At 42.4% G+C, this 19,893-nt stretch overlaps 1 protein-coding gene across 1 annotated transcript in view; it reads right to left on the bottom strand.

Moving 5' to 3' along the window:
• Nucleotides 1-19,893, bottom strand: part of CPNE4 (copine 4) — a 494,912-nt gene that overhangs the window by 195,601 nt on the left and 279,418 nt on the right. The window contains exon 3 of the mRNA XM_068965804.1: nt 736-807. Coding sequence (XP_068821905.1) covers nt 736-807 — 72 coding nt within the window. The remainder of the gene's footprint in view (nt 1-735; nt 808-19,893) is intronic.

The following is a 19,893-nucleotide window of genomic DNA, read 5'->3' as shown; positions in this document are numbered from 1 at the left end:
AACTAAATGGTTAGACTACATTATCTTTCTCAGGAACTTCAATACAAGATGCCAAAGTTTTAAATCCTGGAGTTCTTCTTGAATACTGCATGTTTTATTTAGAAATACTTCCAGTTTTGCCCAAGAGAACATTCTGTAACGACAGAAATGCTCTGTAATCTGCACTGTCCAGTATATGGATCTACTGAGCACTCGATATGTGGCTAGTGTAAGGAATGCCTGTTTGCTTTTATTTAATTTTAAATAATTTTAAGTTGAAAAATTACACGGCTACCAAATAGAACAGCGCAGCTCCAAACTATCATATTGAAAAGAAGAGTTAAATGCTGGGCTCTCTGATCATTAGGCAACAGACCAGACCTTAGACTAAATGCTATTAGATGTTTTTTCTCAAGAAACTGAGAAGCTGGGATAGGTAGCTTTGATAATTTGAAACTGCCAGACAATTTCATATTCTTACTATGATCAATAACTTCTTTCTTTGTTCCCTGCTAAAACCTATATTTAATTACAGAAGTGCTTAGTTGAAGTGAATGGCCTCACTTTCGAATCTTTTTTTCTACAATGAAAAGGTAAAAATTGTATTATTAGGAAGGAGAAAGATTGAAAAAAAAAAAAAGAGGTGACTTATAGCTGAACAGTTATGGGATCAACCCCTAACATCCAGAGGGTCAGCTTCCCATGAGGCTGGGTTGGACCAGCAGGCTCCGTCTGGGCACCTGAGGGAGGGCTCACCGTGATGGAAGATTTCCCTGCTGTGTTTCCATGCTTCAACAAGGATTTGGACAGCTTTCTCTGGGAAACAATCTGTATGAAGGAAAAACAAGGTGGAGATACTAGTCATATACTTGCAGGTATGCACTTCAGTATTTTTCTTACAGAATTCTACATTTGCAGTTCTCCTTTAAATTATGACATCAATGTCCACTTATTTTCCAAGGTTTTTCCACAAACCTCTGCTAAATACAGGTCATTCTCTCCTTTCCTCTTACAGCCTGAGCTGTGTGAGTGAAGGATTACAGATAATTTAGTCACTTAGGAGGTGGCTTAATAATTGCAGAGACATTTATATTAAAATTAGACAAAAAATGTTGGATACGTAAATTAAGATAAAGGAGATGAAGTTTCAGAATGATCTCAAATTAGCACTAAAACCTCTGTGCAGAGTGGGGGATGGGGTGAAGGGAGGAAAGAAACTCAAGGTCTAAATATATACCTTCTGTATCTATAACCTCTAGAGTTCTATTTTTAATATATTCATTATGAAGCTTTAAAGTAAGTCATCAGGAGACTGATGTTCAGACAAGCCAAAAGGAGTAATTGGGGTCCTCTCCACAGTTCAGTGTCAACTAAAATCATCAGTCCACTGGGAGTTATTCTAATTAGAACCCACCCCATCCCCCTCTTGTTTTCTTTTCTGGAAGGGAAAGATGGCAAGGCATTGAGGCCCAGATGTACCCAGTGATTCCTAAAGGAAACGAGGCTTAAAAGACTTGAGCGAAAGCCATGCTCTCAGGAGGGAGAACAAAGTTCCCAGTTGTTGGTGGCACTTTCTATTTGCAATGGCCCCAATGCTCCTTGCTTCCTGGTGTTCTTGCCTTTGTGTAATTCCCTCTCCTGAGTGTTGGGTGGATCCAGTGATTTGATTCTAATGAACAGAATACCACAAAAGTGACTGGATATCACTTCGAAGTTTAGGTTCTGAAATCACCATGACTTCTTTCTTGCTCACCATCTCTCATTCTCTGTCTTAGAGTCTTTGCTCTGGGGAATGCAGGATGCTAGGTTGTGAATAGCCCTCTAAGAGCAGCCCACATGACCAGGAATTGATGTCCCCACTCAATAGTCAGTGAGAACCAGAAGCTGATCTGCAGCCACATAGGTAAGCATGGAATAGGTCCTTCCCACAGGTGAGCTTTGAGATAACTGTACCTTGACAATAGCCTGTGAGAGACACTTGTCCAGAGGACCATTGCTGCAACTCCTGACACACAAAAACTGTGAGATAATAAATGTTCGTTTTTAAGCTTTCAAGTTTTAGGGTAATCTTTGATGCAGGAATCAGTAGAAGTACACATAAGATAGGGAAGAAGATCACCGTGAAAAGTGGGGGCATAACCTTATTCTCTGAAATCCTTATTTTGTCTCTGTGTTAGAGCAATATCAAGAGTGTGCTAATATCCAATGCAAAAAAGTTCAGAGAACTTCCCTAGGCCAAGCAGATTGAACTATCCTAATGTTCAGTTTGCTATACTCTGAAGAGGAAGGCAGGTTTCTGTAAAAATTCACCAGTGATGATGATGAGGATGACATCAAGGAAAACAATGGGAGCTCCCATGTAAGAACACAGATTATGTGTCAGATGCCTTATTCATTCCAAAAATAATAATTTAGCCCCTATTGTATGACAACCTTGGTGCTGTGCCCTAAGAATAGAGTGGTAAGCAAAGTCAGATACAATCTCTGACCTCATGGAGCTTACATTTTTAATAGAGGAGACAGCAATAAACCAGGGCTTCCCACGTGGTGCTGCTGCTGCTGCTGCTAAGTCACTTCAGTCGTGTCTGACTCTGTGCGACCCCATAGACAGCAGCCCACCAGGCTCCCCTGTCCCTGGGATTCTCCAGGCAAGAACACTGGAGTGGGTTGCCATTTCCTTCTCCAATGCACGAAAGTGAAAAGTCAAAGTGAAGTCACTCAGTCGTGTCCGACCCTCAGCGACCCCATGGACTGCAGCCTACCAGGCTTCTCCATCCATGGGATTTTCCAGGCAAGAGTACTGGAGTGGGGTGCCATTGCCTTCTCCGTCCCACGTGGTGCTAGTGGTAAATAACCTGCCAATGCAGGAGGTGTAAGAGATGAGGGTTTGATCCCTGGGTCGGGAAGATCCCCTGGAAGAGGAAACAGCAACCCTCTCTAGTATTCTTGCCTAGAGAATCTCATAGACAGAGGAACCAGGCAGACTATTGTGCAAGGGGTTACAAAGAGTCAGGCGTGACTGAAGCAACTTAGCACAAGCACAAGCAACAAACAAAATGGTCAAACAAATATAACTTGTCACAAAGGAGAGATGTACTGGCCATGGTGGGGATGATGAATGGGATAATTGAGGGTGAACCATTAATAAATCTCTGGCAACAGGCCAGGGGAGAGGTAACAGTGACTGTGGAGATGGAGAGAAAAGACTGGGTTTAGGAGATAAATGTAAAATAGTCAAAATTTGGAAATGGATTGAATATGGAAAGAGTGGGAGGCATCCTAAAGGCATCATTGAATCAGACAAAAATGCCATTCATTGAGTTGAGTTAATGAAGAGGATATTAAATTGGAAGGCAAAGAACACACTGGAGTAGGTTGATGACGAGAAAAAGAGGAAAGAAATGGATAAGAAGATAATTCTTTCAATAAGTTTTGCTATATAGTAGGGAAGAGAGAATAGACCCTGTGGGGAAGGAGAAATTCAGTAAGGTTTTTGTCTTAGTGGTCACTATGTTGCTAACTTTACAGCCCTATGAATTTGGTAGTATTAGTTTCTTTTGATAGAGGAGCAAAGTTGGACCCAGAGAGTTTAAGTAACTCTCCTGTGGTTATGGAGATAAGAGAGGATGGATGTAGCTGGGATTTGAACCTGAGTCTGACTCCAGAAACTGATTTACAGTTACATTATGGCTTTATTGACTATGCCAAAGCCTTTGACTGTGTGGGTCACAATAAACTGTGGAAAATTCTGAAAGAGATGGGAATATCAGACCACCTGACCTGCCTCTTGAGAAATCTATATGCAGGTCAGGAAGCAACAGTTAGAACTGGACATGGAACAACAGACTGGTTCCAAACAGGAAAAGGAGTATGTTAAGGATGTATATTGTCACCCTGCTTATTTAACTTACATGCAGAGTCGATCATGAGAAACGCTGTGCTGGATAAAGCACAAGCTGGAATCAAGATTGCAGGGAGAAATATCAATCACCTCAGATATGCAGATGACACCACCCTAATGGCAGAAAGTGAAGAGGAGCTAAAAAGCCTCTTGATGAAAGTGAAAGAGGAGAGTGAAAAAGTTGTCCTAAAGCTCAACATTCAGAAAACGAAGATCATGGCATCCAGTCCCATCATTTCATGGGAAATAGATGGGGAAACAGTGGAAACAATGTGAGACTTTATTTTTTGGGCTCCAAAATCACTGCAGATGGTGACTGCAGCCATGAAATTAAAAGATGCTTACTCCTTGGAAGGAAAGTTATGACCAACCTAGATAGCATTTTAAAAAGCAGAGACATTACTTTGCCAACAAAGGTCTGTCTAGTCAAGGCTATGGTTTTCCAGTGGTCATGTATGGATGTGAGAGTTGGACTGTGAAGAAGGCTGAGCGCTGAAGAATTGATGCTTTTGAACTGTGGTGTTGGAGAAGACTCTTGAGAGTCCCTTGGACTGCAAGGAGATCCAACCAGTCCATTCTGAAGGAGATCAGCCCTGGGTGTTCTTTGGAAGGAATGATGCTAAAGCTGAAATTCCAGTACTTTTCCCACCTCATGCGAAGAGTTGACTCATTGGAAAAGACTGATGATGAGGGATTGGGGGCAGGAGGAGAAGAGGATGACAGAGGATGAGATGGCTAGATGGCATCACTGACTCAATGGACATGAGTTTGAGTGAACTCTGGGAGATGGTGTTGGACACGGAGGTCTGGTGTACTGTGATTCATGGGGTTGCAAAGAGTCGGACATGACTGAGTGACTGAACTGAACTGAACTGCACTGAAGGAAACGCCTAAAAGAGATTCAGAAAATGTCCACAGTGGGGTTTGTACTACATGTGTTTGCTTTTAAGCCCCAGATCTCATGTTAGTGCTTAAGTCTCAAAGTGTAAGCATAGAGAAGATGGTAAATAATTAAGTTAAACCTTATTAAGAATGAAGTAATCTAAAGTCACTGGCTTTGGTTAAGCTCACTGTGGCATAATGACTAAGAATATAGGTCTTCCATTGTAAATATGTAAAGTATTTTCTTTATCCACTCATCTGTTGGTGGATATGTATGTGTATATATATGATATATATTTAATATATATATATAATGGAATATTACTCAGCCATAGAAATGAATGAAATTGGGTCATTTGTAGTGATATAGATGGACCTAGAATCTGTCATATGGAGTGAAGTAAGACAAAAAGAGTAAAAACAAATATTAACATGTATATATAGAACCTAGAATAATGATTCAGATGAAACTATTTGCAGCTTAGGAGTAGAGACACAGATGTAGAGATTGGACATGTCGACACAGGGTGGGAAAGAGAGAGTGGGATGAAGTGATAGAGTAGCACTGACATATATATACTATCGGGTGCAAAATAGATAGCTAGTGGGAAGCTGCTGTATAATACAGAGAGCTCAGCTCGGTGCTCTGTGATGACCTAGAGGGGTGGGATATGGGGATAGGGTGGGAGGGAGGCTCAAGAGGGAGGGCATATATGTGTACAGATAGCTGATTCACTTTGTTATACAGCACAAATTAATACAACACTGTAAAACAATTATATTCCAATAAAAGAACATAGGTTTTTTATGTATAGCTATCAATAAAATAAGATGAAAAATTCAGATGATAAAGGAATTGGCTTTCCTTCCCATAGTTAATTTTTAACCCAAGCTCCTCGCCTTTCCCACCCTATCATTAAGAATGTTTCAGTGTTTTTAGTCTTATTGGCAAAATCATTATCCCCCTTACCTCATTCCCAGATTATCACTCTTTGTAGAAAAGCTACCATTTCCTTTTTTTTTTTTTTTAACTTGAAATAAACCAAAACACAGAACACAACCAGTAAAACGACATTAGGAAGACTTTCTCTCCAGGGGTGTTTAAGTAGGGGGGTAGAGGGGAAGACGCACGAATAGATGACAAAACAAGAATTATTGATAAGAAGTAGTCAGGCAATATTATGCCCCATTCCCAAATAAATCTGGGCTCAGAAATACTTTGGTCAGGAATTCCCTGTAGTCCAGTGGTTAATAATCCACCTTGCACAGCAGGGGATGCAGGTTCAATTCCTGGTTGGGGAACTAAGATCTCACATGTCATAGAGCAACTAAGTTCAGATGCTGCAACTACTAAGCCTGTGCACTCCAGAGTCCATGCACCACAACTAGAGAATCCGTGTGCCTCAACGAAAGAACCCACATGAAGCAACAAAGAAGCCATGTGATGCAACTAAGATATGACATGATAAAATAAATTTTAAAAAATATTTTGGTTCAGTGTCATTGTGTTCCATCCGCATTTGTTACCCATTCCAATAGCTCCCAATGACCCCAACAATCCTCTCGGCACTTAGATGATCCACGCACTGCATTGCCAGGTGTTGGTAGATTGCCTTTACAGATTGTGTCTTCTAAGATCCACAATGTCTTTCTTCAAGGAACACCAATTATGATCTTAGGTCTCTCTTCTCACTTCTATTTAGCCAGTAAGTTAATTCAGTCACTCAGTCATTTCTGACTCTTTGTGACCCCATGGACTGCAGCACACCAGGCTTCCCTGTCCATCACCAACTCCCACAGTTTACTCAAACTCATGTCCATCAAGTCGGTAATGCTATCCAACCATCTCATCCTCTGTCATCTTCTCCTTCTGCCGTCAGTCTTTCCCAGCATTAGGGTCAATTCCAATGAGTCACTTCTTCACATCAGGTGGACAAAGTATTGGAGTTTCAGCTTCAGCATCAGTCTTTCCAATGAATATTCAGGACTGATTTCCTTTAGGATTGACTGGTTGGATCTACTTGCAGAAGACTCTCAAGAGTCTTCTCCAAAACCAGAGTTCAAAAGCATCAATTCTTTGGCACTCAGCTTTCTTTATAGTCCAACTCTCACATCCATAAATGACTACTGGAAAAACCATAGCTTTGATTAGATGGACATTTGTTGGCAAAGAAATGTTTCTTCTTTTTAGCATGCTGTCTAGGTTGGTCATAGTTTGTCTTTGAAGGAGCAAGCATCTTTTAATTTCATGGCTGCAGTCACCATCTGCAGTGATTTTGGGGCCCAAGAAAATAAAGTCAGTCACCGCTTCCATTGTTTCCCCATCTATTTGCCATGAAGTGATGGGACCGGATGCCAATGATCTTAGCTTTCTGAATGTTGAGTTTTTAAAAAATTTTTTTTTCATTGATTTTAAATTTTTATTTTTACTTTATTTTACTTTACAATGCTGTATTGGTTTTGTTGAGTTTTAAACCAACATTTTCATTCTCCTCTTTCACTTTCATCAAGAGGCTCTTTAGTTCTTCTTCACTTTCTGCCATAAGGGTGGTGTCATCTGCATATCTGAGGTTATTGACATTTCTCCTAGCAATCTTGAATCCATCTTGTGCTTCATCCAGCCCAGCATTTCCCATGATGTACTCTATATATAGGTTAAATAAGCAGGGTGACATTTTACAGACTTGACATACTCATTTCCCAATTTGGAACCAGTCTGTTGTTCCATGTCCAGTTCTAACTGTTACTTCTTGACCTGCATACAGATTTCTCAGGAGGTAGGTCAGGTGGTCTGGTATTCCCATCTATTTCAGAATTTTCCACAGTTTGTTGTGATCCACACAGTCAAAGGCTTTGGTCTATTCAATAAAGCAGAAGTATACGTTTTTCTGGAACTCTCTTGCTTTTTCAATGATCAACGGATGTTGGCAATTTGATCTCTGGTTCCTCAACCTTTTCTATATCTAGCATGAACATTTGGAAGCTCACACTTCACGTACTGTTGAAACCTGACTTGGAGAATTTTGAGCATTACTTTGCCAGCTTGTGAGATAAGTGCAATTGTGTGGTAGTTTGAGCATTCTTTGGCATTGCCTTTCTTTGGGACTGGAATGAAAACTGATCTTTTCCAGTCCTGTGGCCACTGCTGAGTTTTCCAAATTTGCTGGCATATTGAGTGCAGAACTTTTACAGCATCATCTTTTAGGATTTGGAAGAGCTTAACTCGAATTCCATCACCTCCCCTAGCTTCATTTGTAGTGATGCTTCCTAAGGTCCACTAGACTTTGCATTCCAGGATGTCTGGCTCTAGGTGAGTGATCACACCATCGTGGCATACCATTTCTGTCCTTCATTGTGTCCATCTTTGCAAGAAATGTTCCCTTGGTGTCTCTAATTTTCTTGAAGAGATCTCTAGTCTTTCCCATTCTATTATTTTCCTCTTTTTCTTTGCACTGATCACTCAGGAAAGGTTTCTTATCTCTCCCTGCTATTCTTTGGAACTCACCATTCAAATGGGTATATCTTTCCTTTTCTCCTTTGCCTTTAGCTTCTCTTCTTTTCTCATCTATTTGTAAGGCCTCCTCAGATAACCATTTTGCCTTTCTTTTTCTTAGAGATGGTCTTGATCACTGCCTCCCATACACTGCCATGACCCTCCATCCATAGTCCTTCAGGTATCTAATCCCTGTCTATCAGATCTAATCCCTTGAATCTATTTGTCCTTTCCACTGTATAGTCATAAGGCATTTGATTTAGGTCATACCTGAATAGTCTAGTGGTTTTCCCTACTTCCTTCAGTTTAAGTCTGAATTTGGCATAAGGAGCTCATGATCTGAGTCACAGTCAGCTCCCATTCTTATTTTTGCTGACGTTATAGAGCTTCTCCAAATTTGGCTGCAAAGAATATAATCAATCTGATTTCTGTGTTGACCATCTGGTGATGTCCATGTGTGGAGTCTTCTCTTGTGTTTTCGGAAGAGGGTGTTTGCTAGGACCAGTGTGTTCTCTTGGCAAAATGCTGTTAGCCTTTCCCCTGCTTCATTTTGTACTCGAGGGCCAAATTTACCTTTTACTCCAGGTATCTCTTGACTTCCTACTTTTGCGTTCCAGTTTGCTATAATGAAACAGATATCTTCTTTTTTTGGTGTTAGTTCTAGAAGGTCTTGTAGGCCTTCACAGACTCATTCAACTTCAGCGTCTTCAGTATTACTGGTTGGGGAACAGACTTGGATTATTGTGCTATTGAATGATTTGCCTTGGAAATGAACAGAGATCATTCTGTCATTTTTGAGATTGCATCCAAATACTGCATTTTGGACTCTTTTGTTGACTCTGACTATGAAGGCTACTCCATTTCTTTGAAGGGATTCTTGCCCATAGTACTAGATATAATGGTCATCTGAGTTAAATTTGCCGATTCCAGTCCATTTTAGTTCACTGATTCCTAAAATGTCGATGTTCACTCTTGCCATGTCCTGTTTGACCACTTCCAATTTGCCTTGATTCATGGACCTAACATTCCAGGTTCCTATGGATATTGCTCTTTACAGCATCAGATTTTACTTTCATCACCAGTCACATCTACAACTAGGTGTTGTTTTTGATTTGGCTGTGTCTCTTCATTCTTTCTGGAGTTATTTCTCTACTGATCTCCCATAGCATAGGGCACCTACTGACTTGGGTAGTTCATCTTTCAGTGCCTTAACTTTTTGCCTTTTCATGCTATTCATGGGGTTCTCAAGGCAAGAATATTGAAGTGGTTTGCCATTCCCTTCTCCAGTGGACCATGTTTTGTCACAACTGTCCACTATGACCCACCCACTTTGGATGGCCCTACACAGCATGGCTCATAGTTTCATTGAGTTAGACAAGGCTATGGCCCATGTGATCATTTTGGTTAATTTTCTGTGATTGTGCCCTCTGATGTGTAAGGATACGAGGCTTATGGAAGCTTCCTGATGGGAGAGACTGACTGAGGGGGAAACTGGGTCTTGTTCTAATGGGCCAGGCTAGGGACTTCCCTGTAGCTCAAATGGTAAAGAATCTGCCTGCAATGCAGGAGACCAGGGTTCAATCCCTGGGTTGGGAAGTTCCTCTGGAAAAGGGAATGGCAACCCACTCCAGTATTCTTGCCTGGAGAATTCCATGGACAGAGAAGCCTGGCAGGCTACAATCTGTGGGATCGCAAAGAGTTGGACACGACTGAACAACTAACACAACTAACACATGCTCAGTAAATCTTAAATCCAATTTTCTGTTGATGGGCTGGGCTGTGTTCCCTCCCTGTTGTTTGACCTGAGGCCAAACTGTGATGGAGGTACCTCCTTCAAAAGATCCCATGCATACCCTGCTGAATTCAGTGCCCCCGACCCTGCAGCAGGACACCATCAACCTGTGCCTCTGCTGGAGACTCCTGGACACTGATGGGCAAGTCTGGGTCTGTCCCTTATGGGATCACTGCTCCTTTCTCCTAGGTCCTGATGCACACAAAGTTCTGTTTGTGCCCTTTAAGAGTCTGTTTCCCCAGTCTTGTGTAAGTTCTGCGGCTCAATGGTGGGATTAATGGCTACATCCTCCAAGAGTGCTTATGCCATATCCAGGTCTGCTGCACCTAGAGCCCCTGCCCCTGTGGTAGGCCACTGCTGACCCGTACCTTTACAGGAGACACTCAAACACAATTCTGGCTCAGTCTCTGTGTGGTCTCTGGTTCCTGGTGCACACAAGGTTGGTGCACACTAGGGCCCTCTGAGCGTCTCTGGTGGGTAAGGGGTTTGATACTAAATATGATTTTGCCCTTCCTACCATCATGCTGGGGCTTCTCCTTTGCCCTTGGACATGGGGTATCTTTTTTTGGTGGAATCCAACATTCTCTAGTAGACGGTTGTTCAGCAGCGAGTTGTTGTTTTGGAGTTCTCACAGGAGAAGAAGAACTTATTTAGAAATGCTAACATTTCCATTGGTAGGGCCTGAAAAGAATGCTACCATGTACCACCTCCTGCCTTTTATGAATGCTAGAAAGGCAAGCAATATCCCAGAAAATATTCCTTCTCAAGAAATGGGCCTTTGCATACATAAAGTGGCTAATCAAGCAGGTATTCAAACAAACTTATTTTACAGTTCCAGGCCTCCATCTTAGCTCCAAAAAATGAGTAACAATTAAAGTCTCAAACCTCTCATTGTAATAATGATTGACAATGAGTTGCTATTGGCATTGCCATTTTTAGGCATTTGGGCTAGAACAGTAGGATACCCAGCAGGAGCAATGATCTTTGAAGAAAAGCCTATTCATGCCAATCCCCATCTCACAAAGGCTTTGTTGCAACTGAAGCAACTGCATCAGACTCAAGAAAAACCTTTGGTCTTGTCAGAGGATGAGGGAGTTTGAATGACAAGGATTCACCCTAGTCCAAGCTGACACTGATGCCAATAAATAGGCAGTATTTAGCACTGGGCTTAAGGGGATGCACTTGTCAGAAGTCCTCTGAGTTGATTCTTCTCACCCTAGAGTGGGGTCTCAGCTGCAATCCTGAGAAAGGTGAAGTATAGGGGGAGCACACACTCTTATTAGCAAAGTGAGATCAGAGGGACATTACGACCGTTAAGTCTCTGATCTGCATTCACACGTGAATCTATGGAGGAAATGCTTCTCTCCTTCTGAAATGAACAGTATTCTAACAGCAGGTATCCTCATTTTTTAGGCAAGTCCACTATTTCACTTAGATAAATGGAAAAAAATCCAGGTGAATAAAAAAATTTTTGGTCAATATTTTAACATGTATATTCAGCTGGATTTGCATACAAAGGCTTTCAAAGCAGTCATTTTGGGGACTAGACAGTTGTTTTTCATGAGCTCCTTTTACTGAAAATATCTTCAGATCATTTCTGGAAATTTCTTTAGGAATTTATTGCAAAACAAACATTTATTGAACATCTTTTCTGCGCTAGGTGCTGTTCTGAGACAACAGAGGTGGACAGATGAGAACATATTTACAATACAGGACAATCACACCTCTGTTAGACAGAAATGAGAATGCCCAAAGCATGTGTTGGCTTCCAGTGGCTTTACTACTCCCAGGTAATAAGGAGTCTTCCTGCCAATGCTGGATACATGGGTTCAATCCCTGGAATAGGAAGATCGCCTGGAGAAGGAAATGGCAAACCACTCCAGTATTCTTAACTGGAAAATGCCATGGACAGAGGAGCCTGGCAGACTACAGTTCATGAGGTTACAAAAGAATCAGACACAACTTAGTGTCTAAACAATAACAACAGCAAAGCATGTGTCAGAGAACATTCATCCCTTAAAAGGTAAGTAAATATTGTATGAGAAAGTCTTTCTGTAGATAAGTCTGGAAATCATAGGACTAGAAAAAAGCTTGACATCTTAACTGCAGAAAATTAGCAGAGCTCTAGTTTTGAATTACCCTGAGTACAGCCATGGTAGGAGTATTCTTTATACTTTTTTGGCCCCAGAACCTTTTGTCAAGGGGCATCCCTAGTGCTCTGTAAAGTAGTAGTTACTACTCCCATCACTACAGTGTATAACCAAACATTCATGATGGCTCTTATAGCAACAGAAGGGGAGAGATCTAGGTCCCCTTCGGCTGGACTCTTGCAGGGCTGGCTGGGCTCCCAACGGCTGACATTGGCATCTCTTTGCCTGCAGGTTCCCCTGGAGTCTGTGTCCACTCTCCACCAGCTCAGAAAGCTGCAAGTGGAGAGGATTAACACCCTTGGGGGCAGACAGAAATGCCCCAGCTCCTTTCACCCAGGTATGGGGGTAACTCTTTGGTGTTTGCTCTGCACATAAGCTGAGCTTCCCCAGTGGATGGAGCTCCAGTTACTCCCAGTGGTGATTCCTTAGACATCACAGCCTTTGCTTTATTGACTCTTCCTCCTTTCCTGCCACTTCCCCACTCCCTTTCTAGTGTTTCTTTTACTTTCCAAATAATCTTTTTTCAATGAGTGTCTGCTTCTGGGAGACACTACTGACATTCTACTCTGTGTCAGATAATGTGTTGAATGTTTCACGTACATGATCTCATTTACTGTCATTTAAGGAACAAAATATTAAATCCACCTGCAGGACTTAATGCAGGAAACCCCAGTTCAATTCCTGGGTTGGGAAGATCCCCTGGAGGAGAACATGGCAACCCACTCCAGTCTTCTTGCCTGGAGAATCCCCATTGACAAAGGAGCCTGGCAGGTTACAGTCTATGGGGTCACAAAGAGTTGGACACGACTGAGCAACTCAGCACAATGAGCAAAACTCTCTCTTTCCCAGAGAAAAAGGGATGAGAGAAGAAAGGCTTTGAGAAATTAGAGCATTTATCTAAGATCTCAGAGCATTATGGACTGAATTGGGTCCCTTCCCCTGCTTCAGATCTTAAAGCCTTGACCCACAATGTATTTGGAGACAGGGCCTATAACAGAGATAACTGAGGTTAAATGAAGTCATAAGTGTGGGGCCCTAGTCCAGTAGGGCTAGTGTCCTTATAAAAGAGGATGATACATTAGAAGTCTCTCTTTCTCTGTCTCTCTCTATGTATATGCTCAGGAGTGAAGTGAAGTGAAGTGGCTCAGTCATGTCTGACTCTGCAACTCCATGGACTATAGCCTACCAGGCTTCTCCATCCATGGGATTTTCCAGGCAAGAATATTGGAGTGGGTTGCTATTTCCTTCGCCAGAGAAAAAGGTTTATGAGAAGACCATGAGAAGGCAGGAGAGGCCTCACCACAAATTAACCCTGCTGGAATGTGGTCCTTTGGAGAAGGGAATGGTAAACCACTTCAGTTTTCTTGTCTTGAGAACCCCATGAACAGTATGAAAAGAGAAAATGATAGGATACTGAAAGAGGAACTCCCCAGGTCAGTAGGTGCCCAATATGCTACTGGAGATCAGTGGAGAAATAACTCCAGAAAGAATGAAGGGAAAAAGCCAAAGCAAAAAAATACCCAGTTGTGGATGTGACTGGTGATAGAAGCAAGGTCCGATGCTGTAAAGAGCAATATTGCATAGGAACCTGGAATGTCAGGTCCATGAATCATGGCAGATTGGAAGTGGTCAAACAAGAGATGGAAAGGGTGAACGTCAACATTCTAGGAATCAGCGAACTAAAATGGACTGGAATGGGTGAATTTAACTCAGATGACCATTATATCTACTACTGCGGGCAGGAATCCTTCAGAAGAAATGGAATAGCCATCATGGTCAACAAAAGAGTCCGAAATGCAGTACTTGGATGCAGTCTCAAAGACGACAGAATAATCTCTGTTCGTCTCCAAGGCAAACCATTCAATATCACAGTTATCCAAGCATATGCCCCAACCAGTAACACTGAAGAAGCTGAAGTTGAACGGTTTTATGAAGACCTACAAGACCTTTTAGAACTAACACCCAAAAAAGATGTCTTTTTCATTATAAGGGACTGGAATGCAAAAGTAGGAAGTCAAGAAACACCTGGAGTAACAGGCAAATTTGGCCTTGGAATGCGGAATGAAGCAGGGCAAAGACTAATAGAGTTTTGCCAAGAAAATGCACTGGTCATAGCAAACACCCTCTTCCAACAACACAAGAAAGACTCTACACATGGACATCACCAGATGCTCAACACCAAAATGAGATTGATTATATTCTTTGCAGCCAAAGATGGAGAAGCTCTATACAGTCAACAAAAACAAGACCAGGAGCTGAAGAACTCCTTATTCATGAACTCCTTATTGCCAAATTCAGACACAAATTGAAGAAAGTAGGGAAAACCGCTAGACCATTCAGGAAATCCCTTACGATTATACAGTGGAAGTGAGAAATAGATTTAAGGGTCTAGATCTAATAGATAGAGCGCCTGATGAACTCTGGAATGAGGTTCGTGACATTGTACAGGAGACAGGGATCAAGACCATCCCCATGGAAAAGAAATGCAAAAAAGCAAAATGGCTGTCTGGGGAGGCCTTACAAATAGCTGAGAAAAGAAGAGAGGTGAAAAGCCAAGGAGAAAAGGAAAGATATAAGCATCTGAATGCAGAGTTCCAAAGAATAGCAAGAAGAGATAAGAAAGCCTTCTTCAGTGATCAATGCAAAGAAATAGAGGAAAACAACACAATGGGAAAGATTAGAGATCTCTTTAAGAAAATTAGAGATACCAAGGAGACATTTCATGCAAAGATGGGCTCGATAAAGGACAGAAATGGTCTGGACCTAACGAAAGCAGAAGATATTAAAAGGTGGCAAGAATACACAGAAGAACTTTACAAAAAAGACCTTCACGACCCAGATAATCATGATGGTGTGATCACTCATCTAGAGCCAGACATCCTGGAATGTGAAGTCAAGTGGGCCTTAGAAAGCATCACTACAAACAAAGCTAGTGGAGGTGATGGAATTCCAGTTGAGCTGTTTCAAATCCTGAAAGATGATGCTGTGAAAGTGCTGCACTCAATATGCCAGCAAATTTGGAAAACTCAGCAGTGGCCACAGAACTGGAAAAGGTCAGTTTTCATTCCAATCCCAAAGAAAGGCAATGCCAAAGAATGCTCAAACTACTGCACAATTGCACTCATCTCACACGCTAGTAAAGTAATGCTCAAAATTCTCCAAGCCAGGCTTCAGCAATACGTGAACTGTGAACTTCCTGATGTTCAAGCTGGTTTTAGAAAAGGCAGAGGAATCAGAGATCAAATTGCCAACATCTGCTGGATCATGGAAAAAGCAAGAGAGTTCCAGAAAATCATCTATTTCTGCTTTATTGACTATGCCAAAGCCTTTGTGTGGATCACAATAAACTGTGGAAAATTCTAAAAGAGACGGGAATACCAGACCACCTGCCCTGCCTCTTGAGAAATCTGTCTGCAGGTCAGGAAGCAACAGTTAGAACTGGACATGGAACAACAGAATGGTTCCAAATAGGAAAAGGAGTACGTCAAGGCTGTATATTGTCACCCTGCTTATTTAACTTCTATGCAGAGTACATCATGAGAAACGCTGGACTGGAAGAAACACAAGCTGGAATCAAGATTGCCGGGAGAAATATGAATAACCTCAGATATGCAGATGACACCACCCTTATGGCAGAAAGTGAAGAGGAACTAAAAAGCTTCTTGATGAAAGTGAAAGAGGAGAGTGAAAAAGTTGGTCTAAATCTCAACATTCAGAAAACGAAGATCATGGCATCCGGTCCCATCATTTCATGGGAAATAGATGGGGAAACAGTGGAAACAGTGTCTGTCAGATTTTATTTTTTGGGCTCCAAAATCACTACAGATGGTGACTGCAGCCATGAAATTATAAGACGCTTACTCCTTGGAAGAAAAGTTATGAGCAACCTAGATAGCATATTCAAAAGCAGAGACATAACTTTGCCGACTAAGGTCCATCTAGTCAAGGCTATGGTCTTTCCTGTGGTCATGTATGGATGTGAGAGTTGGACTGTGAAGAAGGCTGAGCGCCAAAGAATTGGTGCTTTTGAACTGTGGTGTTGGAGAAGACTCTTGAGGGTCCCTTGGCCTGCAAGGAGATCCAACCAGTCCATTCTGAAGGAGATCAGCCCTGGGATTTCTTTGGAAGGAATGATGCTAAAGCTGAAACTCCAGTACTCTGGCCACCTCATGCGAAGAGTTGACTCATTGGAAAAGACTCTGATGCTGGGAGGGATTGGGGGCAGGAGGAGAAGGGGACGACAGAGGATGAGATGGCTGGATGGCATCACCGACTCAATGGATGTGAGTCTGAGTGAACTCCGGGAGTTGGTGATGGACAGGGATGCCTGGCATGCTGTGATTCATGGGGTTGCAAAGAGCTGGACACAAGTGCGCAACTGAACTGCACTGATCACCTTGATCTTGGAATTCCAGCCTCAAGAAATATGATAAATAAATTGCAGTTGTTGAAGTCACTAGTGTGTGAGATTTTGTTATGGCAGTTCTAACAGACTAATACACAAAGCTATAAGATTTGAGGCCAAGATTTACTCCTTCACTGAGTATACTGTTGAGTATCTATCATGTCCTGGATATTGAGAATAACATGATGGCACAAGGTAGGCACATGGTAGCTACCAAGGCCATGTATGAGTATGAGGAGCAGGATGAACATGAGGCAGAAAAGAAGAGTTTTCCTTTATTTCTACAGACCAGGTTCCTGGCAGTGTTGTCCTTGAACTGATACTAGGTACTTTAGCCATGTTGGCTGGGGTAGGTTAAAAATGACCCCCTAAAGATATCCGTGGGGTTCCCAAGTGGCTCAGTGGTAAAGAATCTGCCTGCCAGTGCAGGCGACATGGATTTGATCCCTGGGTCTGGAATATCCCTTGGAAGAGGAAATGGCAACCTACTCTAGTATTCTTGCCTGGAAAATCCCAAGGACAGTGGAGCCTGGTGGGCTACAGTTCAGGGTGTCACAAAGAGTCAGACACGACTAAACACAAAGATATCCATACCCTAAATCACTGAAACATGTGTGTATTATCTTATATGGCAAAAAAGTCATTATAGATGTAATTAAGTTAAGGATCTTAAAATGTGGAGATAATCCTGGATTATCTGGGTGGACTCTAAATGTAATCTAAGGAATCAGCAGGAGATATGATAACATACACTTAGAAAGGATGGAAATATGAAGACAGAGCAGAGAAATATTTGAAGATGAGGGACAAGGCAAGGAATGGATTCTCCCCTAAAGCCTTCAGAAGGAGCATGGCCCTGCTCACACTCTGACTTTGAACTTCTTCCCCCAGAATTGTGAGAGAATAAATTTGTTGTTTCAAGCCACCAAGCTTGTGGTCATTTGTAACAGGGAACTAATACTGACCTAGCCCATGACCAGGTTCAAAGTCCCAGGAAAAGATGTGATAATGGCTTTGATGATGACTGATTTTAGGGAATTCCCTACCATCTCCTTCCCTCCCAAGACTGCTGGTAGACAGGTATAAATTCACCTGGTAGACATCAGACTTACTAAGATAAATATGCCTGAAGACCCTAGCTTTGACACTTTCCCTCCCTTTTCTGGTCACCTGGCTTCCACCACTGACACAGATGAGCCACAATCCTATCTGAGCACAAAATAACGCCTGAGAAGCTTGGCATCTTGTATGCACTACCAGTAAAGGGAAACTTTACCATTGTTTTAAAGATTAAAATAGCCTTTAAAGAGCTATGTTTTTCTTATGTTGTTCCCTCTTCCCTCAGTGGGCAAACTTTATTCATTTTGATGATCTTCATTAGGAGCTTGGAGTGGTTGCTGTGATAGGAGGGATGTGGAGTCACCCGTAGGAGAGAGAATTATTCCTTCTCCCTTCACTTGTGTTCTCCCCTCCTCATCCTAGCTGGCTGCTATCCAGGTGCAGCAGCACAACCCGCATGGCTAGAAAGGCAGACTCTCAGGGCCGACTGCAGACCTGCTGAGCCAGAACCTGCATTTTGATGAGGTCCCCAGGTGACCTGCATGTACATTGAAAGTGATAAGCACTGAGCTATAAGTGAGAATTACACATCAACATTTCGTGTCGAATTTCAGTACAGTGTGATCAAATTTAAAGGATTTTTAGAAAAGGGTTTTAAAATGAATCCATTCTGCTGATTTAGACTTTGATTAAGAGTAAAGTTGTAGCAGCATAGAAGCTTTCTCAGATATTCAGGAGAGAGAACGGCAATACATGTGTACATGCACGTTTTACATAAACTCAGTCTGGTCCCCAGCTCCCCAGTGGAGACCTACTGAAGGACCAGCCCAGCAAGAATGATTTCAAGTGACTGGCATGATGGGTAATCTGCTCGCTTGGGCTTCCTGTCTTAGGCTTTCTATTAAGCAGTGTTCTAACTACTTCCAGTGTAATTACAGGCTTTTACCCTTTCTCTGACTTCAATAGTAAGGGATGGAGAGATGTTCAGAGAAGGATTTAAGGACTGCCTGTGTATTCTGCACCTTTGCCTCCTCATCACCAATGACCTGGCCCAGAGGCCATCTCCCCACCCTGACCTGAGGGATACCACATGGCAATTGGGAGAAAGAGGAAGAGCTGCATCTCCAAGCAGCCACTGCCCAGGGGAGGGCCCTGGGTCAGGTCAAGGGCACAGGCAGCTTTTCAACCATCCTCACCTTTGGCAGGGGGTGACTCATTGTCAGTGAGGCTGGCAACTAGATACTAGTAGTCTACAGAAAGAGGATGATGGGAGAAATCCCTGGACTACTTTTAAGTGAAGGATGCAAAGTCCAACTTTCATGTTATTAGACCAAGTATTTTTATTACCAGTTAACAGGTGAAGCGACAGAAGCTCAGAGATAATTAAGTCAAAGAGTAATAATACTACTGCAGGAAGAGCACCTACTTTAAGTGTGCCAGCTACTGCTCTGAAGTGACTTAAGGGTACTGATTAATTTAATTCTCATAACACCCCTATAAAGTAAGTATTACATCCATTTGCAGACAAGAGAACAAAGTATAAAGAGTGCATTGGTTTGCTAGGGCTGCTATAACAAATTATCACAAATTGACATAAAAAAACAGAACCATCTTCTCTCGTGGTTTCCAGGGCAGAGTTCTGAAATCAAGCTGTCTGTAGGGGCCATGCTCCCTCCAGGGGCTCTGAAGGTGACTTATGTTTCTTGTCTCTGCTCCAGAGTCTGGTGCCTGCCTGTCCCCTGGCCTGTGGCTGCACCACTCCACCTCCTCCTTGTGGCCCTCTCCTGTCTGTGTTCCTCCTCTGCGGTTCCTTTGTATGGACACTTGTCATTGAACTTATCCCACATGGACAACCCAGGATGACCTCTGCATCTTGCTAACCCTTACTTAACTAGATCTGCAGAGACTCTTTGTCCAAATAAGGTCATATTCATAGACCACAGGGTTGAGGATGCAGACATATTTTGGGGGTGGCCACCATTCAGCCCACTAGAGAGGGTAGGTGACTTGCTCAAGTTTCCACAGCCAGAAAGTAAAGGAGCTGAGATTTAAATCCAGTCAGTCCAGCCAGAGTCCATCTCGTCTCTGCTGTCTCCTATAAATGACAGAGGCTGGACTTGATCCTGCACTAAACCCTGTCAGATGCATGCAGTAATTCATACTCACTACTCACCCTGAAGAAGCTAACCTCAGAGGGGTGTTCCCTCTCCCTCAGACCACTGCAGAAGCCAC

The sequence above is a fragment of the Capricornis sumatraensis genome, chromosome 1, assembly GCF_032405125.1.
Source record: "Capricornis sumatraensis isolate serow.1 chromosome 1, serow.2, whole genome shotgun sequence".
In the NCBI taxonomy this organism is placed as follows: domain Eukaryota; kingdom Metazoa; phylum Chordata; class Mammalia; order Artiodactyla; family Bovidae; genus Capricornis; species Capricornis sumatraensis.
This window is presented reverse-complemented; position numbering and strand designations above follow the sequence as displayed.